General features: G+C 43.8%; 1 protein-coding gene across 1 annotated transcript; it reads left to right on the forward strand.

Annotated features, from left to right (window-relative positions):
* The first annotated feature begins 3312 nt into the window (after positions 1 to 3312).
* Positions 3313 to 27491, forward strand: CUNH2orf88 (chromosome unknown C2orf88 homolog). The gene is made up of 2 exons (XM_056111858.1): positions 3313 to 3579; positions 26729 to 27491. The coding sequence occupies exon 2, from the start codon at positions 26881 to 26883 to the stop codon at positions 27166 to 27168; it is 288 nt and encodes a 95-aa protein (XP_055967833.1). The 5' UTR covers positions 3313 to 3579; positions 26729 to 26880; the 3' UTR covers positions 27169 to 27491.
* The last annotated feature ends 414 nt before the right edge of the window (positions 27492 to 27905 follow it).

The raw sequence follows: 27905 nt of genomic DNA on the forward strand, positions 1-27905 counted from the left end.
CCCCATGGACGGAGGCACCTCACTTCACATCATATTTCTGTCTGCCTGGCTAACGACGTGCCCTCTCTTGCTGCTTGCACAAGTGTGAGTCTGCTGGCCTGGCCTGAAGCAGACACGGGAGCTGGAGTTGGAGTGTGCTGTACTTCCCATGTCTCTGCTGTATGTCTGCACTGTGCATGGAAGAGGACTGAGATAGAAACAGGACCTGTTTGGGGCCCTAGTGATAGTGCAGTGGGTAGTGCACTTGTCTTGCACATGGCCAAGCTGAGTTTGATCTCTGGCACCCTCTATGGTTCCCCAGTCCTCGCCAGGAGTGATCCCTGAGTACAGAGTCAGAAGTAAACCCTTGAGTATCATTGGGTGTGGGAAAAGAAGGAAGGAAGGAAGGAAGGAAGGAAGGAAGGAAGGAAGGAAGGAAGGAAGAAGGGGAAGGAGGGAGGGGAGGAGAGGGGGAGGGAGGGAAGGGAAGAAAGGGAAGGGGAAGGAAAGGAGGATGAAAGAAAAAGAGAAATTTACAAGGAAAAGGTTATAGGGTGCTTTGACTGAAGGAGATATATATGTGTATATATACATATATATATATATATATATATATATATATATATATAGTGAGCTTTTTGTTCAGCCAAGTTTTAGGTTGGGGATTCTGTGGATAAAAATGTGGTTCTCCTTCCAATACCTGCTGGGATGTCTCTGGGCCAATTTGCTTTGGGTTTAAATTCTAGCACTTCATTATAACTATCTTTATCATTATTATTCTTACTACTACTACTATACTACTACTACTTCCATTATTTTAATTTCCATGACATGCTGGAAACAAGGAACTCAAAACTCACTGAATTCTTATGATAGCTTGTGTCCGAGAGCCCGGCAAGCTACGGAGAGTATCTCGCCCGCTCGGCAGAGCCTGGCAAGCTCCCCGTGATGTATTCGATATGCCAAACACAGTAACAACAAAGTCTCCAATGGAGACGTTACTGGGCCCGCTCGTGCTTGTGTCCAATCCCTTACTGCATTTGGGTAAAGCCTTATTTTTGAGGGGGTTTTCTCCTCAACACTTATTACGCCAACATTTAACAGGTTACACTTAAGGCACTCATGTTCCTTCATTTTGCTTCTGCCATCAGCGGTTGGACTTTGTGAGAACCCTTGTCCTTCCTCTTTCCCGGTTCAAACCCCCCAGAGCAAGGAAACGCCGGGCTCTGACTTGCAGGTCGGACCTCTGTCTGTCCTTCCCAATCCCAACAGTAGAGGGCGCCGAGCTCCCTCCAGGTATATTTTCTTCAGAGGCTTCTGCAAGTCTTGGTCTAGACCAGAAAGAAACCCAACCCGAGGCCATAGGGGAGACCAAGGTCCCATATGGATGTCATTAGACTGGCCGCTGGCGGCCTCTGCTCGATATCTGGAGATGCAACCTCCGCTGGGGGTAGAAGCAGAGTCTGAGGCGGCCTAGGAACCGCTCTAGGCACCAGCCCCCCAGCTACAGAGCATCAGACTGGCCATTTCGTGGACAACCCCGTGGGGTTTTCCTCTGTCTTAACCAGCCCCTGGGGTGGTAGAAAGAGGGCGAGCCCTGGGCGAACCAGAGCCCTAGCCCCAATGACGGGGGCCACAGCCAGCGAGCTGCACTGCAGAACTACGTTTGTGTGCCGGTTTAGACCATGCACCGGGGGTCCCCAAGCCTTCCAAAAGGCGTCGTGGGGAACAAAAACAGGAAGATGAACAAGTGCATCGCACAGTTGGGGAATATGTGCGTACATACAGTTTTTCCTCTTCTGCGGAGGCCAGAGTCTCTTTCCTCCTAGTCTTGTGCTTTGGTTAACTGGGGAGCAAAAGACTTGGAAAATGTTTTAGTTTCTCCTGTCTCATCCTCAGTGGCTAAGGACTCACGCTGATTTCTTCCTGTGGAATCCAGAGAAGAAATCTATCTAACCTTTTATTCTTGAACGAGGTTGGTAAATTAGGGCTAAAGGCAGAAGCTCAACGATTATGTTGTATGCCTGAAAAATGTAGAACTCATTCTTTTATGAGTTTTAATGCATAATCAATTTGCATTACAAAGACTTAGATCTGACAAACCTAGGACTATTAGTAGCTTCACATTGTCAGAGTGTACCCATTCCAATTCCATTATGTCTTGAAGAAAAATTACATTTCGGGGCTACTGTAATGTTATCTTCATTTAAGTTTTAGTTACAAGTAAGAATGCTTGGTTCATATGGATGCTAAAAGATCCCTGCTAGGTTTTGCATAGTTTGTGCTCCCAGACCCTGGTCTATAGTGATTCTTTGTTATACCTGTTTTCTTATCTTTTTGTTGTTGTTGTTGTTTTGCTGGGGGAGGGGACATACCAGGCAATACTCAATACTCAGTGAACTCAGGGGACCATATATGGTGCCAGGATGAAACCCCGTTTTACTGGGTGCAAGGCAAGTGCTTTAACCACTGTCCTATCTCTCCAGCCCCTACTCTTTGTTAAACCTGAAGGTAGCTAAGCCTCACTATCCTCAGATCTGAGCCTTGTAGGGTCAGTCTTTCTCCAGCTGTTTTTTGAGTCAGGTGAAACCATCACTAGGCTCTGGGCCTTCAAGATTGAATGTTTGCATGACTAATCCATTGTGGGACACAAGAACCCAATAAAGGTTCTTTTGTATGCTCTGACTGTTTGGGCTTTGACTATTGCTAGGAACCGTGCTGGGCTGGGGCCATCACAAAGGCCACGCTGGACTGAATCAGGACCTTGTTTGGGGGAGGTGACTTCCAGGTTTCATAAAAGGTGTTTTGTTTAGGACGCAGCAGGCTTTGGAAACTGCTGTCGAGTCTTTAGGGGGAGTAGAATCTGGGGGTTTTGTTTGTTTACGTGTAAAGGCTTGAGCCACTGAGTCACTTCTGTTCCGCCAATTCTGGACCCAAGCACGTAAAATCAGGGCCTCGAGTGGGGGGACTTGTAGGATTTGAGGGTGAAAACGGGGTCGGAGGGCTCGAACCTTGGGTCCTGGAGGCCTGGGGGAAGCTGCTCAGAGATCACCTGCAGCTGGGCGCGGCGGGGCGGTGGGTTGCTGCATGCGTACAGCCGCGTAGTTTTCTTGGAACTTTGGGGGTGAGTGATGGGGGGGTCTTAATTCCCGCGCCCGGGGAAGGGGCCAAGTTCTGAGCCGTCGGTGAGGGGAGCGTGAGGGCGGCGGCCGCTTTCCCCCAGCACCCCCGCCTCGCACCTCTGCTGGAGACCCCTGCGCCCCCCTGCCCTTCCTCGGCCCGCGCTGAACTCGGCCCGCAGAGGGCGCGCCCCGAAGCCCGGCTCCCCGAGGCGGCACCTGCGGCCCCCGGCGGGCGCGGGGCGCGAACCCGCGAGGAGGTCGCGGAGGGCGGTGCGGCGCGGGAGGAGGGGCCCGAGCCCCGAGCGCGGCCACCGGACGCCGGATCCCGGATCCCGGCTGCGCCGCCGCTCGCCCGAACCTCGGCCTCCGCGCCCGCCGGAGCTTCGGGGCGCGGAGCTCAGCGAGCGCCCGCCCGCGGCCGCCCGGACTCCCGCAGCCCCGAGGGGCGATGGCTCGCGGCTCCCCGGGGACGTGCCGGGTAAGTGCACCCCTGCGACCCCAGGTCTGCCCCGCGGGCTCCCGGGCGGCGGGAGTCCGAGCACCGAGCCTGCAGGGCCGCGCGCCCCGCCCGTGCACCTCGCTCGGCCCCGCGGCTCCCGGGCTTTGGGACTTGCGCCCACGCTACTCCAGCCTGACCACAGGCTTCCAGATTTAAAAAAAAAAAAAAATTTTTTTTTAAAGGTTCGCGTCGGAACCGCGCCTTTCTGTGCTTTCCCCCGCTGCCAATCTTGGGTTCCAAAGTGGCTTGGGAAGAGCAAAGTAGCTCTGATGCTCCTCGGAACCGCGGCGAGCTGGGTCTGGAGTGCAGGCTGGGGCTCGCGGGGCCAGGAGCTCCAGCCCGGGGGGACGGGATCTCAGGAGCAAAGGCAGAAGGACTGCAACTGTTTCCAGTCGGCCGCCGCCTCCCCGGCCTGGGCAGAGGGAGACTGTCATTCCCGGGCGTCAATCACGCCCTTATCAAAGTCTGCGTCTTTGCGGGGACCGGGGCGGGTTTCACTTAGGCTCCGAGGGGAATGAATGCATTTAAGCGTTCAGGTGAGGAGTCTTTTATTATGACCAAGCACAAAGCACTAGCCAGAGCTGGGGTTCTGAGGCGGAAAACCTCATTCGAGTACCTGAACTCCGACTCTGGTTTGTGGAAGGGACAGAGCGTTATTCAGGTAGGCTTGACCCTACGTGCCAGGAAGACGGCCTGGGAACGCAGTCACTTGGGGTTGGCCGTCGGATGGAAGTTGCTCGTTTAGGTCCACGGTCTTAGCAGCGTGTTCCTTTAGACCATCCTCCCGTCCAGCCGTTCTGGCTCCCTGGCACGCCCAGCGAACAGCCACTGCTTCGAGGAACCGGGCCTGTGGCAAGGAGTGCGGGCGGCTGCATTTGGTGGGAGGATAACCCGCCCTTTCTGTTACCAGGCCTTGGGCTGCACTTGCTTGCTTCTTCAGACGTGTTGCTCATTAATTCTGCTTCTGCCAAGTAACCCTCCACCCTGTGTAATTAGATGCAGAATTTTTCAACAGGGAAAATCCAGAACTCATGTGGATGAAAGGAGTTCTTGACACCTCCCCCCCCCCCACCACACACCACACACACACACACACACAAACAATAAAAAGTTCAGAAATGAAAGGTCTCAGACCTCAGTAGAGGGAAGCAGATACTGGTGGAGAGTGTGGTGTTGGAAGAGAGAGAAAGGAAAGATCTAAAAAGGCACAGAGTAAACCTGGTCTCCTTTTACTTGCCAGGCTTTTAGACCCCGGGGCCTCAATTTCTTCATCTGTGAAATGGGAATGGGAGTGCACTTTTATTTATATAGAGAAATTGTGAGCATTCAATGAGATACATCTTCAACAATGAATTTAGAATAGTTACCTCAAAGTCAACCAAGTTATCTTTGGATAAATAATAATCACTTTCATTTCCTTCTTTACCTCAGACCCTTCTCTGTGCTAAAATTCTTAAGCCTGAGTTTAGTAATGCAGCCTAGTTAGAAAAGAGTGCAATTAATTCCTCTCTTCCACAAATTGTCTACGAGTTGGCATTTATACTGATCACATCTACGTTGACTAAAGACCTTACATTCCCCCCCCCCAGCACACATTTTTGTCAAGATAGTCTTTACATTGTGTAATTATGCAGTTAAACTTTTTAAATAGTAACATTTGCCTTCCTGACTTGATTCCCCTAGCCAGTTTATGACTTGGTAGGTTTCACCTTAGCATTTGGTAGGCTTGTCCTCTGTTTGAATGTCATCAACACATTTGGTAACTTTGTTCACCAGCCAAGTCACAGGTGATATATATGGAACAATTCTTTTTGTCATGCTGGCCTATCTTGAAGCTTCTGTGGTAGTCCTGGGCTTGAGGGGCAGGGTGACAGACTAGATTTTACACCGTGGTCCTGACCCCTACTCACGTTGTAACCTTGAGAAACTTCTTATCCATATCAATAAGTGGTATCATCTGCCTCTCACTCATCATCTTCTCTCTGGTTTTTGTTAAAAATCAGAATTATGGATGCAATGAACCACATGCATGGTGATAGCTAAGAATCCCCAGTTGATCCTCAGTAGATTCTGCTGAGATGAACTGATGAATCAGCTGACCTCAGTTAGCCCTGTCCTCCTTACCAGACTAATTCTAGACTATCCTAGTCAGTTGAATCATTGTTTTTCATAGGGGCACCTGCAGAGGAAAAAAAAATTAACCAAGTGCTTTTCTAAAAATAAAGACCTCAAGCATTAACTCATCTATCACAAAAGTAAGCAATGATTTGAAAAAAATCTGGTTCTTAGTGAAGTACTAGTTCCTAGAAATCCCTAATCCCAACCTCCCCAACCCCAGTGTTCCTTATTCACTGATTAAGTCTTGGATTTATCAGATTGTTATCACGCTAACTGATTGGTGACAGCTAAAATAGTGGGACTAAAGCATTTGGGTTTCTAGCGTCTTGAGAATGCCCTCCTCCTACATGTTTTTTTTTTCAAAGGTGGAGTCAGAATATTTCTTTGTTCATGTCTGCCGGTTCTTACTGGAATATATGTAAGTCACCAACACAAAAAGAAATGGATTCTTCGATTCTTTCAAAGTGGCCTCTGCTCTTTGTAGCTTGGTTCTCTCTTAAAGCAGTTTCTTCTGTCTTCTCCTTTGCTTAAAGAGAGCACAGACCATTGGTGCAATTATTTTTCTTCAACTAATATACCATCTGTCTTCAATGTTTGGATTTTTTTCTCAAAAAAAAAGTTTGTTTTCATAGCACGGACAGCACGCAGTAAATCAGTGGTATATCGTGATGTTGAAACTTTGAGATGTATTAACTGGTCCTTGTTAGTGTATGGAATGGCAAAAGCCTGATTGTTAGCATAATTTAAGAAGTAATTTATTTTTTCTAATTAAGAGTTGTGAAATTAAGGATGTTTTGCAAGAGACTACAGGTAGGATAAATTAGTGAAATGAGATAAGATATACAGAGTGCAATGAAGTGGAATGAAATATCCGGCTTAGAGCAGTTCAAACATTGTCTGAGCCAAATAAAACACAGGTTCCAATCTCAAACTCTGCTGCCAGTCTGGGACGTTTGCTTGGAAGTGTCCTGAAGGAGACAGAACTATGTGTAATTTGTTGCTTTCTCATCTGTGTGGAACACAAGGTGAAGTTCATGGATAGCCACTCTTTAACTTTCATTACATGCCTAGATGTGGTTCTGTGCAACCTAGCAAAAGGAGAAGAGACTGCGCTTGAGGATTATTTCATCTTGTGTGGGAAGAAAGTATGAAGTCAATAAGTTTAAGAGGAGAATTCTGAGTAAGGATTGGAAGAATTTAGGAACTCTGATGGAAGACGACGAACCATCCCCAGCCTCCCTGCTCCCCAATCTGGTTTAAGCAGGAAGAAAGGAGGAGTGAGAGGAAATGCTTTAACAAAGACGAGAAAGCTAGGAGACCATCATAGGGCGTGCAGTAAGGAGAATTGCTTGATGGGAGCGAAGATATTTTGGGGTTAAAAGTGAAATAGAATAGATTAAAAATGGGTGTTTAAAAAAAGGTTTAAAAATACCCCTAACCCCTGATCTACTTTCAGTTTAACAGGAATTCAGTAAAGACTCTTTTGGAGTGTGGTCTGTGTATTAGGAAAGAAGTCAGTTCCAGGCGCACAAGCACAGGGTCTACTGCATCTGTCTGGTATGCTGTCAACCCTGGTCTGATTCACTAGTACCACATGATTGCCAAGCACTGCCAAGGGTCACTCCTGAGCACTGAAAGGCGTGAGTCTCCACCTCTCCATCTGCCCAATACTACTAAACTAAAAATAGCAAAACTTTCTGGTTCCTTGGCCCTTTGAGCTAGAGTTGAAGCATATTTGGACACTTTCCCCATGTTTATGATAATGATATTGTAAGTATCCAAAATTATGCAGACTACTAGGCTTGAAAATTAAAGCACATCAACAATTCCAATATACAGACCTTATTGCTAAGAGTTCTGAAATATAAAGACCAATCTTGACTATGTAGGGGGAAAAAGAACTCTACCCTCAGGTTGGGCTGGAGCGATAACCTTGTGGGTAAGGCGTTTGCCTTGCACACAGCTGACCCAGGTTCGATTCCTCCACCCCTCTCGGAGAGCCTGGCAAGCTACTGAGAGTAAGCTCCCCATGACGTATTCGATATGCCAAAACAGTAACAACAAGTCTCACAATTTGTTGTGAGATGTTACTGGTACCCGCTCAAGCAAATTGATGAACAAGAGGTTAATGCTACCCTCAGGTTCACTGACTGGGTCCATGAATTAAACTGCTATTAAGTGAAAAGAGAAAAAAAGATTTATGCTTCTATGTACATAAAGGATTTCACTAAGAAATGTGATTCAAATAGATGGCTAGCATCGGAGACTCTCTATATATGTATCTTAACATCTTACTAAATGGTGATAAGCAAGAAGCTAGACTAAGTGAAAGTAATTGGAGCACCTGAGTTGAGGGTATATTATGGAAAGTTAAGTAGGGGAAATTATGATAAATAAGGGCTGTCTGATAAGATTCATTAAGTAGATGAAAGTTCTCAGATGGTAAGAATTATCTCCAGATACAGGAGTGGGAAATACTTTTTCAGAGTGACTTGTATACCTGTCCTGTTTTTGAAAAGAAAGAGGAGATTGTAGACTGATGGCCTTTGGCCCAAAACAATTATTTCACTTTTTTGCTTTCTGGACCACACTCAGCATAGTTCACTTGCGGCAGTGCTCAGGGACAAGTTGGATTAGTGTCACTCTCTGCAAGGCAAGCTTCTTAACCCCTGTCCTATCTCTTGGGCCTGCAAAACAATTCATATGCTAATATGGCATATGGTGGGATACAGACTGTTTCCCTTCAAATTTTTCATGATTCTTAAAAGTGGAACAAGCTTATTGTCTCAGAAGAAATGTTAGTTATAATCAGTTGATCAATTAAAATGACCAGCCTTTCACTAGACACTATTAAAGTAGTATAGTTGAGAGAAGCCATCCCTCTTCACCAGGAGATGGACAGCAACCTCCCAGCGGTATGCACCATGAATCCTTGATACAATCACCTCACTCAAGGACCTATAATTTTCAGGAGTATTTGGCTTTCACCTCTGAGGAAGACTTTGAGATGGGATATCTGTGGCTTTTGAATGAGGCAGTGAGACCACTGTTCAGAAGCATGGAGTGAGAGCTATCCCAAACAGTCGGATGTCAAGATTAGTGATAATCTTAGAATAGCAGCTGTGATTCTTGTTTGTTTCATCTTTTTCGATTTGGGGTCCATACCTGACAGTGCCCAGGGCTTACTCCTGGCTCTGTGCTCCTAGATCACTCCTGATGGTGCTCAGGAGACTATATGTGGTGCTGGGGATTGAACTCAAGTTGGCTATATTCAAGGCAAGAGCCTACCTGCTGCACTAAATGGTCAGCCCCAGCAGCAGCTGCATTTTTAATGCTTCTTTGTGACTTTCCTTGTCATTGTTCATGGAGGTATTTGGAGCAGGAACTATCACTTTTAATTGAGCATTTAGGGGCTGGAGCAATAGTAGTGGGTATAAAAAACAGTGGGTAGGGTGTTTGCCTTGCACGCAGCCGACCCAGGTTCGATTTCCAGCATCCCATATGGTCCCCCAAGCTCTGCCATGAGTAATTCCTGAGTTCAGAGCCAAGAGTAACCCCTGAGTATCGCCGGGTGTGATGCAAAAAAAAAAATAAGTGAGAATTTTATTATTGGTAGTAATATTATGTGTATGTATGTCTGTGCCTGTGTTTTGCGTGTCTGTTTCTGTGTGCTAGCAACCAAAGTCAGGTCTCATGCATCCAAAGCATGTGCTTTACTAATAAGCCACATTCTCAGCCCCCAGGAAACTGTTATTTTTTTCTCTTTTAAATTTTCATATATATATTAATTAAATCACTGTGAGATGGACCCTTACAAAGCTGTTCATGATTAGGTTTCAGTCATACAGTATTTCACCAGTGTACATTTCCTAGCGTCAGTGTTCCCAGGTTCCCTCCCATCATCCCCACTCCCCATTGTCTGTCTGCCTGCCTCTAGCAGGCACCTCTCTCTCTCTCTGTCTCTCTCTCTCTCTCCTTCCCTCTCTCCCTCCTTCCCTCCCTCCCTATCTCTCCCTCCTTCCCTCCCTCCCTCTCTCCCTCCCTCTCCTTTTGGGCATTATGGCTTGCAATATACTTACTGAAAAGTTTTCATGTATATCTCTTTTAACATTCAGTTCTTGTTCAACATCATCATTTCCCTTCCAGCAATTAAACAACATTATTTTTCAGTGCCAGGGCTTGAACCAAGGGCCTCAGCACATGAAGACAAGTGCTTTAGCACTGAACTATATCCTGGTTCTAATTTTATATTTGGTTTCGGGGAGTCACACCTGCTATAGCGTAGGGCTCACTCCTGGCTCTGCACTCAGGAATTACTCTTGGCAGTGCTCAGGGGGTCATATGAAATGCTGGGGACAGAACCTGGGCTGGTCACGTGCAGGGCAAGTGCCTTACCTGCTGTGCTATCACTCCAGCTCACAGTTCTAATTTAGAAGATGAAACAATCTCTGAGAAGCCAAGAAAATTGCCTGCAGTCAGTGACATGGCCCGCTAGCTTCCCCAGAGGATAGTTCGATGGGTTCTGAGGCTGGCCACCCTGGGAGTGACCTAAAAATAGTTTTTTGAAATCCCCCCCTTAATCTAGTTATGAGCTACTTGAAAAACTTCCTATGTAGAATCTATTGGTCTTTCTGGTTTTCCTTATGTCTGAGACAAGTTTGTTGTATATTTTTTCTCCACTGGCCCAGTGAAGTTCAAAGGAAACCTCATGGGAAGGATACAGATTTTATGCACTGATTTCGTGCATAAAGTCATTTGCTTTAATGGAACTTTTAAAGTTTTGTATCTTCTGAAATCAAGGAGTTTTTTACTTTTTTGTTTTTGTTTGTAATCTTGAGTAAATTGCCAAGCTGCACCCAAAGAAATGATTGGACAATATAACCTTATCAAATCCTAAAATGTAAGCAACTTTCCTCTTCTGTATATTCAACTTTACGATGAATGAAAATCATACTTGACCTTGCATATGGAGAATGCTGCTCCCAGACTGACAGAGGCTGGAATGTCATTTCCAAGTGTATTTGCTACATCACAGATGGCAAATGCTGAATTTAAGAAAGATCCAGGGATGCTCAGCTTTTTAATATTCTTTCCCAGCACAGACCTTGATCTTTTGGTAAAAGGAGAACAATTTATACAATCTGAAGAGATCCCAGAGTATTGACCTTGGTCTCTTGGGATCGGCACCATGAAGGGCATCATACTTCTCATCAACTTGTTCTTGATTCTGATGGTCAATCCTGCATTAGCTTAGCTTAACCCTTGCATCCATCTCAGCACTGTTGGCTTTCGTGTTTATTTTTAAATTTAGAAATACTGCAGCCTCACTGTTTTCACTTCCTCGAAGAGTCTGCTCACTTGATATAAATCCATTGCTGCCCCTCTCATAAAATGGTTGAGTCTCAGATCAGCATTAAATCTGGATTTGAAGTAGCTTGAAAGTATTACATCAAATTATCAATTTGGGTTTTTATTAAAAATAAAATTGGGGGCTCACAAAGGTGCTGAGGGACTTGGTGCTTGGAGTTGCTCTCTGCAGAGCTTGATGGGGAACGAGTGGTACTGGAGATTGAACCCAGGATTCCCACATGCAAAACATGTGCCCCAGTCCTTGGAGTTGTTTCTCTGATCCCATCTGATGTTTTTGCTTTTGTTATTTTTGTGCCACACCGGCAATGCTCAGGGGTTACTCCTGGATCTGCACTCAGGATTTACTCCTGGTGGTGCTTGGGGGAACACATCAGATGCCAGGAAATCAAACCCAGGTTGACCTTGTGCAAGGCAAGCACCCTATCCACTGTACTATTGCTCCAGCCCCCCCATTTGACTTTTGACACTTGGGCGTAGGAAACTAGGGATGCTATTCAGCTTTACCTTGCTTGGGGTTAGATCCCTGGCACCACTATCAAAACATAAGTAAAACCATAGGTGCAATTTGGGTTGAAGAAAAACCCAAAATCTGTTTGTTTCTGTTTGTTGGTTAAAGAAGGTAGATTTCTGGGGACATTGACCTTTTTCTTCTATAAAGGGAGTCACACCAAGTTTGGGAACCTCTTATCTGAAGAGCATTTTTGTTTTATTTTATTGAATCACCGTGAGATATTTATAAGTTTTCATGTTTGGGATACAATCACACAATGATCAAACACCCATCCCTCCACCAGTGCACATTCCCTACACCAATCTCCCCGGTAAACCCCCTTTCCCACCCTCCCCCTGTCTCCATGGCACACGATATTCCCCATACTCTCTTTCTACTTTTGGGCATCATGGTTTGCAATACAGACACTCAGAGGTCATCATGTTTGGTCCTTTACCTACTTTCAGCATACATCTCCCATCCTGACCGGTTCCTCCAGCCATCATTTTCTTAGTGATTCCTTCTCTATTCCATCTGCCTTGATCTGAAGAACATTTCAATGGCAACAAACCAAAGACAGCCTTCTCATGTTACCCAGTTCTTCTCCCCCTTTCCCCACTTGCCATCTAACAACCATAGCTTAGGGATATAACTTTCAGATTTTATAGAGCTCAATTTATGTGTCAGGAATGCAGACATATCACTTGATGTGGCAAAGGAATGAGTGTAGAATATAAGGTCTCTGTGCTTTACAGCCTTGGTGGTTAACCTGGATGATTTCTTCCAACTGTTTGTTTGTATTTTACAACTGGTTGATATGAAGCCAATCTTCATATTCCTGCAAAGATTTATAATAACTGCAGGAGGAATTGCTATAGACTGGGGTTTACCCTTCACAGTCATAAATCAGGGTGAAGCCATACAGTACCGAGGAAGCTGGGAGGATCTGAGGGGAGGCTGGTCTCTCCTTCTGCAATGAGCCTCCATCAATGAGAAGAGGCGCTGCCACCTGACTGAACTCTCCCAGCTCAGCTCAGACTCCCACAGGACTGTCAACATTATTAAAGCATCATTCTTTCCTTAATTATCGTCTTAAGATAAAATAATGAAAAGCACTTAAAGTAAGTACTTTGATGTTCACAGACTTGGGGGGACAATTTAAGAAGGAGAACAACCCTTGCTGAACGTGTTTCATGCTCGGAGGCAGTTCTCCCAGCAGCGCCCTTCATTTCTGTGATGCTCGGTGGAGGAAGATTCCCAGGTTACAGATAACATCAGAATCCACCAGGTCGCTAGTTGCCAACCACCCTTTCACAGAACACTGTTGCTTTCTCTGCCTCTCCACTGAGAGAACCTGGCCTCAGATACGCCCCATGGGGAGCCCGAGACTGCTGCTTGCCTGAGGAAACCGGCTGCTCATTTCCCAGCACTGCAGCAGCGCTCTTGAGGTGACCTTCAGGATGACCAGAGTGCTATTTCCTGTATTTTCTAGCTTTTTCTTTTTGAGTATTACCTTTAAATGGAACCGCTGCCCACTTCCCCATCCCCCTACCCCCACTCCCTTTACCAGCTTAAATGTTGTCATTTGATCCTGTTGTGAATTTATAGTCTGTCAGTGATCCTCATTACAAAGTCCTCTGTTGAACATCCAAACTTCGGGGAACATGCCTGTCGTACCTAAAGAACCACATGGCACACAAGAAAATGTGCTTGTGGTACCCATTATTAGGGGAAAAAATGACAAACATGATTTCAGGGACTCAAGCTTTTTTTATAAAAAATTTTTTTATTTGGGTCATACCGGCAATGCTCAGGGGTTACTCCTGGCTCTGCACTCAGGAATTACTCCTGGCAGTGCTCCATGGACCATATGGGATGCCAGGGATCAAACCCGGGTAGGCCACATGCAAGGTAAATGCCCTACCTGCTGTATTAGAGCCCAGTAAGCTACCGAGTGTATTCGATATGCCAGACACAGTAACAACAAAGTCTCCAATGGAGACATTACTGGGCCCGCTCGAGCTCTGGCCCACAGTTTTTTTTTTTTTAATGACTTGGCTTTAAAAAGTAAGTAATGGTGCTTTGGGATTCCCAGCAGTGCTGGGGATGTGGGGTAGGAAGGGCCAGGGACCAAACGTAGGGCCTCACATATGCTAGGCATGCGCTCTACCACATGAGCCATATGCCTAGACTTGAATTGGCATTTTTTTAAATATATATATATATATTTTTTTATTAGTGAAACACCATGAGGTACAGTTGTAGATTTACAATTTTTGTGCTTGGGTTTCGATTATACAATGATCAGATACCCATCACTCCACCAGTGCCCATTTTCCACCACCATGGATAATATTCCCCCCACCCCCATCCCCCCACCCCCATCCCCCATCCCCCCACCCCTATCCCCCATCCCCCCAGCCTCTGTGGCAGGGCAATTCCCTGTGTTCTCTCTCTCCTTTTGGGTGTTGTGGTCTGCAAAAGAGGCATTGAGTGGCAAACATGTTCAGTCCATAGTTTACTTTCGACATGCATCTCCCCCCCTGGGAGGATCCTCCAAACACCCTTTATTTGGTGCTCCCTTCTCTATCTGAGCTGCCCTTTCCTCTAGAATGCCTGGCTGGCCACTAAGCTATGGTGTAATCCTCCTGGTGCTGATCTCAGCTATTCTTGGGTATTAATCTCATATTTTGTTACTTTATATCCCCCAGATGAATGCAATCTTTCTATGTCTATCCCTCTCTTTCTGACTCATTTCGCTTAGCATGATACTTTCCATGTTGTACCAGTTGTATGTAAATTTCATGACCTCATCCTTTCTAATAGCTACATAGTACTCCATTGTGTAGATGTACCAAAGATTCTTTAACCAGTCATCTGTTCTTGGGCATTCAGGTTTCTTCCAGTTTCTGGCTATTGTAAAGAGTGCTGCAATGAACAAACAAGTGCAGATGTCACTTCGACTATACATTTTTGCCTCTCTGGGATATATTCCCAGGAGTGGTATTGCTGGGTCAAATGGGAGCTCAATTTCTAATTTTTTGAGAATCGTCCATATTGTTTTCCAGAAGGGCTGAACCAGTGGACATTCCCGCCAACAGTGAAGGAGTGTCCCTTTCTCGCCACATCCACGCCAGCATCGGTTGCTTTTGTTCTTTTGAATGTGGGCCAGTCTCTGAGGTGTGAGAGGGTACCTCATTGTGGTTTTGATCTGCATCTCCCTAATGATTAATGATGTAGAGCATTTTCTCATGTGCTTTTTTGCCAATCGGATTTCTTCTTTGAGAAAGTTTCTGTTCATTTCATTGCCCCATTTTTGGATGGGGTTGGATGTTTTCTTCTTGTGGAGCTTAACCAGTATTTTGTATATCCTGGATATCAACCCCTTGTCAGATGTGTATTTGGCAAATATCCTTTCCCATTCTGTAGGCTGTCTTTGTATTTTGGTCACTGTTTCTTTGGAGGTGCAGAAGCTTCTTAGTTTAAGAAAGTCCCATTTATCTATCTCTGTTTTCACTTGCTCGGCCAGTGGCATGGCATCTTTGAAGATACCATTAGCTTCAATGTCATGGAGGGTTTTGCCAACTTTGTCTTCAATGTACCTTATGGTTTCTGGTCTGATGTTGAGGTCTTTAATCCATTTTGATCTTACTTTTGTACATGGTGTTAGGCAGAGTTCTGAGCCCATTTTTTTGCATGTAGCCATCCAGTGATGCCAGCACAATTTGTTAAAGAGGCTTTCCTTACTCCACTTCACATTACTTGCACCTTTATCAAAGATTAGATGATCATATGATTGAGGGGAGATGTCAGTGTATTCAACCCTGTTCCATTGGTCTGCAGTTCTGCCTTTGTTCCAGTACCATGCTGTTTTAATTATTACTGCTTTGTAGTACAGTTTGAAGTTCGGGAGGTTGATTCCTCCCATTTTCTTTTTCCCAAGAATTGCTTTAGCTATTCGTGGGGGCTTATTGTTCCATATAAATTTCAGGAGTGTTTGCTCCATTTCTTTGAAGAATGTCATGGGTATCCTTATAGGGATTGCATTGAATTTATACAACGCTTTCGGTAGTATTGCCATTTTGACAATGTTAAGTCTCCCGACCCATGAGCGGGGGATATCTTTCCATTTCCTCATGTCCTCTTTTATTTCCTGAAGTAGAGTTTTGTAGTTTTCTTTGTACAGGTCCTTTACTTCCTTAGTTAAGCTGATTCCTAGGTACTTGATTTTCTGGGGCACAATTGTGAACGGGATTGTTTTTTTTTCATGTTGCTTTCTTCTCTCTCACTGTTTGCGTATAGGAAAGCCATGGACTTTTGGGTATTGATTTTATAGCCTGCAACTTTACTATACGAGTCTATTGTTTCTAGGAGTTTTTTGGTGGAAGTTATGGGGTTCTCTAAGTATAGTATCATATCATCTGCGAATAGTGAGAGCTTGATTTCTTCCTTTCCTACCTGAATGCCCTTAATATCTTTTTCTTGCCTAATCGCTATTGCAAGTACTTCCAGAATTGGCATTTTTATTATTGTTTCTACATTGAAATTTGAAAGACAGTAAGGCTTTAAAAAAAAAGACTACCATGTGACTTTTGATTTATTTTTTGTTCCAGCACATATCCCTTTACCAGAGTACATCAGTTTCCCTCCCATCCCCCACCTGCCTTTATGAGAGGCGCACCTACCCCTGCCCTCCACTCTCTCTTCTCTTTTGGGCATTATGGTTTGCAATACAGATACTGAAAGGTTATCACATATGTCCCTTTGCCTACTTTCAACACACAGTTCTTGTCCAGAGTGATGATTTCTATTACTGTCATACTGGTCCCTTCTCTATCCTAACTGCCCTATATGTCTCCCTCCACCCCTCCCCCCACACACCCACAGACCTATGGTCAGCTTCCAACCATTGACCAGTCCTTTTGGCCTTTGTTTCTCCTGGCCTTGAATATTAGTCTCATAGTGGTAGGGCATTCGCCTTACAAGCAGCCAACATGGCCGACCCGAGTTCGATTCCTCCGCCCCTCTTGGAGAGCCCGGCAAGCTACCGAGAGTATTCGATATGCCAGACACAGTAACAACAAAGTCTCCAATGGAGACGTTACTGGGCCCGCTCAAGCAAATCGACGATCAACGGGAGGGCCTTTACCTTTACCTTTACCTTACTAATTTTTTAAATATATCACAAATGATTGCAGTTGTTCTATATTTGTCTATATATATATTCCTTCTGACTCATTCCACTCAGATGATACTCTTTGTGTCCATCCGTTTATAAGCAAATTTCATGACTTTTCTCCCCTTTATTTTATTAATTTTTTTTTAGTTTTTTTCCCCTTTATTTTATTTTATTTTTTTTACAGTTGTAGATTTACAATTTTTTGTGCTTTGGTTTCAATTATACAATGATCAGATGCCCATCCCTCCACCAGTGCCCATTTTCCACCACCATGGATAATATCCCTCCCACCCCCATCCCCCCATCCCCCCTGTCTCTGTGGCAGGGCAATCCCCTGTGTTCTCTCTCTCCTTTTGGGTGTTGTGGTCTGCAAAAGAGGCATTGAGTGGCAAATATGTTCAGTCCATAGTCTACTTTCGACATGCATCTCCCCTCCTGGGAGGATCCTCCAAACATCCTTTATTTGGTGCTCCCTTCTCTATCTGAACTGCCCTTTCCTCTAGGATACCCGGCTGACCTCTAAGTTATGGAGTAATCCTCCTGGTGCTGATCTCAGCTATTCTTGGGTATTAATCTCATATTTTGTTACTTTATATCCCCCAGATGAATGCAATCTTTCTATGTCTATCCCTCTCTTTCTGACTCATTTCGCTTAGCATGATACTTTCCATATTGTACCACTTGTATGTAAATTTCATGACTTCATCTTTTCTAACAGCTACATAGTACTCCATTGTGTAGATGTACCAAAGTTTCTTTAACCAGTCATCTGTTCTTGGGCATTCAGGTTTCTTCCAGTATCTGGCTATTGTAAAGAGTGCTGCAATGAACAAACAAGTGCAGATGTCACTTCGACTATACATTTTTGCCTCTCTGGGATATATTCCCAGGAGTGGTATTGCTGGGTCAAATGGGAGCTCAATTTCTAATTTTTTGAGAATCGTCCATACTGTTTTCCAGAAGGGCTGAACCAGTGGACATTCCCACCAACAGTGAAGGAGTGTCCCTTTCTCGCCACATCCACGCCAGAATCGGTTGCTTTTGTTCTTTTGAATGTGGGCCAGTCTCTGAGGTGTGAGATGGTACCTCATTGTGGTTTTGATCTGCATCTCCCTGATGATTAATGATGCAGAGCATTTTCTCATGTGCTTTTTTGCCATTCGGATTTCTTCTTTGAGAAAGTTTCTGTTCACTTCATTGCCCCATTTTTGGATGGGGTTGGATGTTTTCTTCTTGTGGAGTTTAACCAGTATTTTGTATATCCTGGATATCAACCCCTTGTCAGATGTGTATTTGGCGAATATCCTTTCCCATTCTGTAGACTGTCTTTGTATTTTGGTCACTGTTTCTTTGGAGGTGCAGAAGCTTCTTAGTTTAAGATAGTCCCATTTATCTATCTCTGTTTTCACTTGCTCAGACAGTGGCGTGGCATCTTTGAAGATACCATTAGCTTCAATGTCATGGAGGGTTTTGCCAACTTTGTCTTCAATGTACCTTATGGTTTCTGGTCTGATGTTGAGGTCTTTAATCCATTTTGATCTTAATTTTGTACATGGTGTTAGGCAGAGTTCTGAGCCCATTTTTTTGCATGTAGCCATCCAGTGATGCCAGCACAATTTGTTAAAGAGGCTTTCCTTACTCCACTTCACATTACTTGCACCTTTATCAAAGATTAGATGATCATATGATTGAGGGGAGATGTCAGTGTATTCAACCCTGTTCCATTGGTCTGCAGTTCTGCCTTTGTTCCAGTACCATGCTGTTTTAATTATTACTGCTTTGTAGTACAGTTTGAAGTTCGGGAGGTTGATTCCTCCCATTTTCTTTTTCCCAAGAATTGCTTTAGCTATTCGTGGGGGCTTATTGTTCCATATAAATTTCAGGAGTGTTTGCTCCATTTCTTTGAAGAATGTCATGGGTATCCTTATAGGGATTGCATTGAATTTATACAATGCTTTCGGTAGTATTGCCATTTTGACAATGTTAAGTCTCCCGACCCATGAGCGGGGGATATCTTTCCATTTCCTCATGTCCTCTTTTATTTCCTGAAGTAGAGTTTTGTAGTTTTCTTTGTACAGGTCCTTTACTTCCTTAGTTAAGCTGATTCCTAGTACTTGATTTTCTGGGGCACAATTGTGAACAGGATTGTTTTTTTCATGTTGCTTTCTTCTCTCTCACTGTTTGCGTATAGGAAAGCCATGGACTTTTGGGTATTGATTTTATAACCTGCAACTTTACTATACGAGTCTATTGTTTCTAGGAGTTTTTTGGTGGAAGTTATTGGGTTCTCTAAGTAGAGTATCATATCATCTGCGAATAGTGAGAGCTTGATTTCTTCCTTTCCTACCTGAATGCCCTTAATATTTTTTTCCTGCCTAATCGCTATTGCAAGTACTTCCAGTACTATATTGAACAGCAGTGGAGAGAGTGGGCATCCCTGTCTCGTCCCTGATCTTAGAGGGAAGGCTCTCAGTTTTTCCCCATTGAGGATGATGCTTGCTGTAGGCTTGTGGTAGATGGCTTTAATTATGTTGAGGAAGGTCCCCTCTATACCCATTTTGGCTAGGGTTTTCATCATAAAGGGGTGCTGGATCTTATCAAATGCTTTCTCTGCATCTATTGATATGATCATATGCTTTTTATCTTTTCTTTTGTTGATATGGTGGATTATGTTGATTGATTTCCGAATGTTAAACCATCCTTGCATCCCTGGGATGAATCCTACTTGGTCATGGTGTATGATCTTTTTGATGAGTAGTTGGATTCTATTTGCTAGTAGTTTGTTGAGGATCTTTGCATCTGTGTTCATCAGGGATATCGGCCTGTAATTCTCTTTCTTTGTGGTATTCTCCCCTTTATTTTTAATTTAAATTTTTTTTTTAGTGTTTGGACTACACCTGGAAGTCCTCAAGGACTAATCCTGGTGGTACTCAGGGAGAATATATATAGTGCTGGGAATTGAACCAGGTTTGGCAGCTTGCAAGGAAAGTGCCTTAACTAATAGTCCCTGTACCATTTCTCTCCATACCCCCCTAAATCTGCTGAAAGGCTCAGAAGATTATCCAAAGTAGGACAATAAGAAGAAACCATCTCTGTTTTTTCCTGGATTGATTGTATATTTGTTTTATTTAGTCACCCTCTAACTGTAAAGTTATTTATGATTTGGTGTCAGGCATACATTGTTTCAACACCGATTGGTTTACCAGCGTCCACTTCCCTCCACCAATTCCTCCCTGCCCATTTGCCTCCCTGAACACTCCAGTCTGCCTTAAGAGAGGCACTTATAAACACACACACACACACACACACACACACACACACACACCTATTTTGCACTGTGGTTTACAGAACTATTTCTAATAGGGCTCTGTACCTAACACTTGACCACTTTTCAGCACACCACCTCCTCCTCCAGAGAAACCATCTAGTAGTTAAGGTGGACTTCTGGGAATTTAGTGGCCTGAGTGTTGCCAGAGCATATTTTTGAAGTTCCTCTGTTTCTGGCTAGAGCTTCGGGTCTGAATCATATCCAGGTCATGGCTTTTCTGTGACTTCTTAGGCAGTCTGGTAACACCGCACCCAGATGGAGGACCACAGCTCCATCAGAAACAGCCACGGTGTGGGCTGCGGTAATTGGCAGCTGTAGTTTAGGACCGAACAGAAGAATCAGTGGTGGCCGCTAGGCCCAATCCTGAGGAAAGTGCCAGGTCATTCTTTGGATTCTAAGTACTTTGAGGGACTCACATGAAAAGGGCTTCCCTTGTGTTTCTGTTGAGAAGAAGGGTGGATAGGAGAAAAAGTATTCTTAGATTTGGGGGGTGACAGTGGCATGAACAGTGGGCAGTTTACCCATCAGGGCAAGACAAGCAAAGGGCCTCTCTGGGCATCTAAACTACTTGTAGCCTGAGTTAAGTGGTTCTGTTTGCACTCTATTATCTACCTTTGATCTCTGCTAAGTGAGTTTTGAAAGCACTTACACTGGTGGATATTGGTCCTAAACACACAGTGGAGGCTCCATCAAGACTGGCTGATGGGTAAAGTAATGGTCTCACTGACAAGGCCTTATGGAACTTCAGATTATGTATGAAAGTTGACAAAATTGATTTTCAATATTTAAAATTTTTGTTTTAAAAACAATTGTATTTTGTATGATTAGTTAAAATGACAAGAATCTCTTTCTGAAGAGAAACTCTGGTTTCTCTTCAGATTGTATAAATCTTTCTTTATAATATATATAATATATTATATATTATATAATATATATAATATTATATATAATATATATTATATATTATAAAGAAAGGGCTAGAGCGATAGCACAGCGGGTAGGGCGTTTGCCTTGCACGCAGCCAACATGGCCGACCCGAGTTCGATTCCTCCGCCCCTCTCGGAGAGCCCGGCAAGCTACCGAGAGTATTCGATATGCCAGACACAGTAACAACAAAGCCTCCAATGGAGACATTACTGGGCCCGCTCGAGCAAATCGATGATCAACGGGAGGGCCTTTACTTTACTTATAATATATATTATATATAAAAATATAAAAATATTTATATATATACAAAACCCCATACATAAATGTGTATATATATACATATATGTATATAAAATTTGTTTTTGGACCACATGCAGTGATGATCAAGGGTCCATCTAGGAAGCCAGGGATCAAACCCGGGTCAGCCAGGTCCAAGGCAAATGCCCAAACCACTGTACTATCACTCTGGCCTCAGGAATCAAAACATTTTTGTATTTGTAATTCATATCTACAGTTTAATGTACTTTACCTTCACTTGGTGGCTGTGTTAATTTGCAGTTAGAGAGCTCATAAAATCTAAGAAGACCCCCACAATATACTGACTTGCATCAAAAGCACATACAGGATGCCAGAAAAATAGCATAGCAGGTAAAATGCTTGCCTTGCATACAGCCAACCTGGGTTCAATCCCTGGCACTCCGTATAATCTCCTGAACACCACCAGGAGTCATCCCTGAGTACAGACCCAGGAGTAAGCCCTAAGCAGGGCAGGGTGTGTGCCCCTCCCAACCAAAGGCCCAGGGAGAGCGTACATGGGGGTGTATTAAGTACATTGTGTTGTGTGTGGCTTATCCTAGTTTTATCCCCTGAGCACTGCCAGGTGCAGCCCAAATCTGCCCTCACCCTAATAATAATAATAATAATAATCCATGTACTATTGAAATTTAATTTTCTTGTTATGAAAACTACCTTATAGGGAAGAATGGAATTCTACAAAGTCCTTCTCTATAGTGGTATACAGGGTGAAATTGTTGTTCACAATATCAATGCTTTGCTCATTTTGGCTCTGATTTTCCTTCCTCTGATTATCCTTCCTTATTCATAATAAAGGTCCAGGAGTTTTGTGAGGCAAAACTCGCAGAATTGAAATTTAACAGGTCTATGTGGCAGCTGGTACCTTCTCTGAGCATGTGATGGCACGTGATGGCAAGTACATGAGAGTGTTAGACCAACTCACCTACTGACATGAGTCTATCTGTGTGATTCCACCCAGCCGAAGCCGTAATGCCAGATCTGACAGTTACTCTTAAGGTGGTGCCCTATTCTGGAGCAGGGATGGGCCTGGGTCCTAATGGACCTGCTGGTGGAGATCAGGCCAGGGATGGGAGCACTGAGTGGAGGAGCACGAGACCCTGGGGAGGAGCAACATGCGTCTTTAATGGGAAAATGAACTTCAAAGCTAGGATTAGGGGAAGTTCTGCATAATCAAGAGGGGGTGCTGCTGAGTACTCATAAACAGGCCATGACTGAATAGCATTTTTCTTTTTTAAGATTTTTTTTATTAAAACACTGTGAGACCCTTAATAAAGCTGTTGATGATTAGGTTTCAGTTGTACAGTGTTCCAATACCCATCCCTCCATCAGTGTATACTTCCCAGTACAAATGTTCCCCTCTCTCTCTCCCCCCCCCCCCCCACTTTCTCTCTCTCAGATTCCACGAAGAGGGACTAAAATGAGCACAGCTTAGTCTTGCTTGCCATGAGCTCTCAGGATGTTTCCTCTGCAAGAGGAACAAGTCAGGTCTATCCCATTTCTTGGTTATAGGAAGGATGGTAACCACACACACACACACACACAAGTGTGTGTGTGTGTGTCTATGTCTATATAGCACAGTGGGTAGGGCGTTTGCCTTGCATGCGGCCAACCCGGGTTTGATTTCCCCATCCCTCTCGGAGAGCCAGGCAAGCTACCAAGAGTATCCCGCCCGCATGGCAGAGCCTGGCAAGCTCCCCGTGGCATATTCGATATGCCAAAAACAGTAACAATTCTCACAATGGAGACGTTACTGGTACCCGCTCAAGCAAATCAATGAACAATGGGAGGACAGTGCTACTGTGCAGTGTGTGTGTGTGTGTATTAGTGAACTAAGATGATGAAATCTGTAGAACAATCATTTTACGTTGTTTTAGAAGCTAAACTAGCTGAAGGTAGATGGCAGATGGCAGAAAAGTCTACTATCTGGGTATTCTGCACTGCCATGGACAGTACTGAGGCGTGCCCAGATTCAGAGCACTGTGGAGAAGGGGGCGTTGCTAATCTAGTTCTCTGCATGAGGTTATATATCATGCTGTCTACTACACGCTCCTACTCCCTCCCTCTACTCAGGAATTAGTTTAGGAACAATACTGCTAAGAACGAAGTTCTTTCACATTTCATTTCCAAAGCAATTTCTTTTTTAAAACTGCCATTATTCCAAATCAAAGCACTCTTCAAGTTGTCAACGGAAGTGAGACATTGAAAGCCTTCAACTGGCAGTGTCTTGCTGAGGTCCAGAAGAATGGACCCCTGAGCGGGGCTGATTTTAGGCCCGAGGCAGAACAAAGAAGCGCACCTCTTACAGAGCTGGGCACCACTACTGCCTGTGACTCTAAGGGCTGGGACTGTAGACTGATTTGAAAACCTGGCATGACTAATTGCAGCAGGCAGCCCTTGTAAGGGCCGATGCATTTATAAATAGATCAGCGCCTTAGACTTAGGTCTTCCAGAACATCTCAGAAGTGGTTTTGTAGATTTTACGGATATTAAGGAAGATGACAATGAAGTAAACAGATGCTACAAGTTCTGACAAATGTATACACCCATGTAATCAGCACTCCAAGACGGAGAGCATTTCAGTCACCCAGAAAATTCTTTATGGCCCTTTCCAGGCAGACCTGCCACTTCATCTTCAATGAGAACCACTCCTAGGATTTCTATTCCTGGCCTTATTATTGTCCATTCTTGAAATTAACGTAAATATGATTAATCTCGGGGCCAGAGATAGTACAGGCAGGAGGGTGGGGAGCACTTGCCTTACTAACCAGGTTCAATCCAGAGCATCACATGTGGTTCCCTGAGCACAGCTGTGTGTGGTCCAAAACCAAGCAAACAAAGACAACACTATGTTGGCAAAAGGCTATACACAAGCCTATGGAACAGTCTTTTTTTATGGGCCTATAGTTCAAAAATAGAGCCTCCCCCCCAATATAGTTAAGTAGTTTTTATTAAGTCTTACTAGTACTGTATCTTGGTAGTAGCCCTTTGTCAGATGATTGATGGGCAAGTACTTCTCCCAGAGGCTCTCTGACCTCTGTCTTAATGATTCCAGTTGCTCTCAAGACCCAGGGCGCAACCTTGCAGATGCTAATGATGGGAGATGCTCCAGGCTGGAGGTCAGGATGATCCACTGTGGGGTTTAACACAGTTTTCTTCTCAAAGATTAGTCTTGTTGCAATGTCTGAAAATACCTGCCCACTATTTTATTGCTTGGGGTTAAAGGGTACATATATCTGGCATTAATTACTTGGTGATTTATTGTAACATAATGCTGCTTTTGTAAAATCAAAGATCCTAGGGAAAATAATATTCTGATAGTTCCGCTGAGGGACTTCATCTGAAATTCATCAAATAAGTAATCATCTTCAGATTAACCTGAAATATCCAATCATTCATGTCTAATTCTCTTTTCTATACCTCATAATATATAATAGATACCCTATAGAGCAATACATTGTAAAGATGCACAACCAATGAGATTCCTATCTGCAGGGAGATTTTAATCTTGTAAATAAGACAAATGTCACACATCTATCTTGTTCCCCTTTGAAGTAACACATCTAGAATGTGTAGCACTGTGTACAGAATTGACAACAGATAAAAGCAGAAGGTTGGACTTCCTACATCCCACTACATCATCCTTATCAGGTGGGGAACAAATTATGGGGGAAATGGGTAGAACATAGATATTTAGACTTAGTTACAGAAAGTTCACAATAATTTTTACCTTGAGACACGTCATTTCACAAATAAGTCAAGTGACTTTTATGACTTTTTAGGAGCCATTATTTGGTCCAGAAGTAAGTAGGGACCAAAGTCTCATTTGCAGAGCCTTGATCTGATTTCTATTTTCTTGATTGTAGGCATATTCTGCTTCCCCACATATGATCTATCCTAGAGAGTGGGCAACGGACAGGAGTATGTGCTCAGCTTTTTGGGGAGGGATTGCCAAATAAATGTCTGTTAAGACAAGCACTTCCATTTCATCCTGTGATGTTCTTTCCTTACTGTCTCTCTGGTTAATCTACTCCGGGGTGCTATTAAGATCTCTTTCTCTTGATGTGCCACTGTCTATATCATCCTCCTAGCCTGTTAGCTGTAGTTTTATGTATTTTGATACTCCCTCATTTGGCACATACATATTAATGCCTGTTAAGTCTTCTTGATTTATAGATCCTCTGTTTATATAATGGCCAGCTTTCTTTTTTATACCACTTTAGTTTAATAGTCTACTTTGTCTAATGTAAGTATAGCATCCCAGTCTTTTACTTTGAGCTTGTGTTTATTGTGAAAGTTCAAGAGTGTCTCTTGTAAGCAGCAGATGGTAGAATTCAACTTTCTGATCCATTTAGCCACTCTGTGCCCTTACACTGGCCACTGACATTAAAATCATTCAACTATGACAATTGAATGCCATCTTTTTGTATAGGTTCTGGTTCTATGTGTAGTCTTTGTTCTTTTGGGGGGGGTAGTTTTGGGGATATATCTAGTGATGCTCAGGGCTTACTCTTGATCTGTATTCGGCGATCACTTCTGGCAGTGCTTGGAGAATCATATGTGGTTCTGGGGATCAAACTAGGTTTGGCTGCGTGCAAAGTAAGTGCCTTACTCCTGGAACAATTTCTCAGGCCCTCTTTGTTTCTTTTAAAAGTGTTCATTCAGGGGCTGGAGCGATAGCACAGCAAGTAAGGCGTTTGCCTTGCACGCAGCCAACATGGCTGACACAGGTTCGATTCCCAGCATCCCATATGGTCCCCCGAGAATCGCCAGGAGCAATTCCTGAGTGCATGAGCCAGGAGTAATCCCTGAGAATTGCCAGATGTGACCCAAAAAGCAAACAAAAACAAAAACAAAAAAAAAGTATTCATTCATTATACAACTCTTTTGGGTTGTTTGTAAATATCTAACCAACAATAAAGTCTGACTAATAGAAGCCCAAGATGTATAAACTCTTGACGTTGGAAGTAGGAACCATTTTTAATATGCTAATTTCTCCTAACACTATAGATCCAGGTTAGCAAATCAATAAATACTCTGAGCTTTGCAAATCACCGGGTCATAACTACTCAACTCTACTACTGTAGCATGAAATGGATGATATGTAAATAAATAAGCCTACCTGTTTTTGCATAAATTTTATAACAAAAACAGGCATCTAGCTGAAATTTGGCATTAAGGCTGGAAAAGTTTACATGAATATAACCCAGCAAAATTTTAATATCTTGTCAATTGCCATTTATTACTTAGTAACTATCTTTTCTATTAAAAGATAAAAATGTTACCTCAACATTCCCTCTAAGTGACCAAAGTGGTGGTAAAGAGGCCCCTTTCCACATGCTACCTGCTTATTCAGTATTCTGCATTCTGTGACTTCAAAATGAAACATCTCTTCTCTTGACAGATAAACACTACCTGTGGAGAGTGGTGAGAGGACTTTCCTGAAGTGGCCTGAAGTGGGAACGTGCTAGTCAACGTCACGTGGATACTCAGGGTTTTCTTTCAAAGATGCTGCTGAAATAGTCCTTGTGGCTGCTTTCCTTCACTCTTCATAACATGGGCTGCATGAAATCAAAGCAGACTTTCCCATTTCCTAACACATTTGATACTGGGAAGCAAAATGCAAGTAAAGAAAGCTTTATATCTGATGACAGATTTCTACCCAGGAAGCCTTCTTCATCTTGTGTCATGGAGGACATGAAGGAATCCCCAGTGGCCAGTGTGGCAATCACCAATTTTGCAGACCGCCTGTCCCAGAAAATCATAAGCGATGCCATACAACAGTGGGCAAGCAACAACGTCAAGTACCACGACATTCCATACATTGAAAGTGATGGGCAGTGATGCTGTAGGAGAACAGCTCTTTCTTGACCTGTAGATAAGAGCTGGTGCTAGTTTCCACAGGGGGAACTAAAGCCAAAACTGGTGTGAATAAATACAAGTAACTTCATCTGTTCTAGTAAGTCTGTATTAGCAGCAATTTTTATCTGCTAAGTTTTGAATTTTGGTCTTTCAAAGGGTTAACCATAGGTTCTGTGGCACCACAGGAATCAGCTACATGTCCTATCAAGTTCTCCCTGAGGAAGTAGAATTATTACCAAAGAAGAAATTTAAAGAGCCACACATTTCCAAGTGGTTATTTTAAAGACATCTATGGTGGGTGGTGGGGAGGGGGCTACAGGGTGTGTGTGTGTGTGTGTGTGTGTGTGTGTGTGTGTGTGTGAGACCAAAGCCTGGACCGTATACATATGAAGTATGTGCACTACCACTAAAGCTAACTACAGACCCTACTACTGAAACAGTGGCTGTAAAATATCTATATTCATTTATACCCCAAAATCAAGATATGAAGTGAAATTTTCTTGAAATGCAAGGGAATGGCACTCAAGTCACGGTACTAATAACTGGCGGTCCTGTTTGTGTCCAAAAACCATGTGCCGAGGATCCCTACTTCACAAATGACCCAGTATCAGAAAATAGCCCTTGTAGGAGAGGTCTATGTGAGCCTATACAAAAGATGCCTTTGCCCCATCACATAAACAAGCATAACAATTACCTTGAACCTCTGACTAGCCACAGCT

The sequence above is a fragment of the Sorex fumeus genome, unplaced genomic scaffold (genome assembly GCF_029834395.1).
Source record: "Sorex fumeus unplaced genomic scaffold, SorFum_2.1 ptg000014l, whole genome shotgun sequence".
Taxonomy (NCBI): domain Eukaryota; kingdom Metazoa; phylum Chordata; class Mammalia; order Eulipotyphla; family Soricidae; genus Sorex; species Sorex fumeus.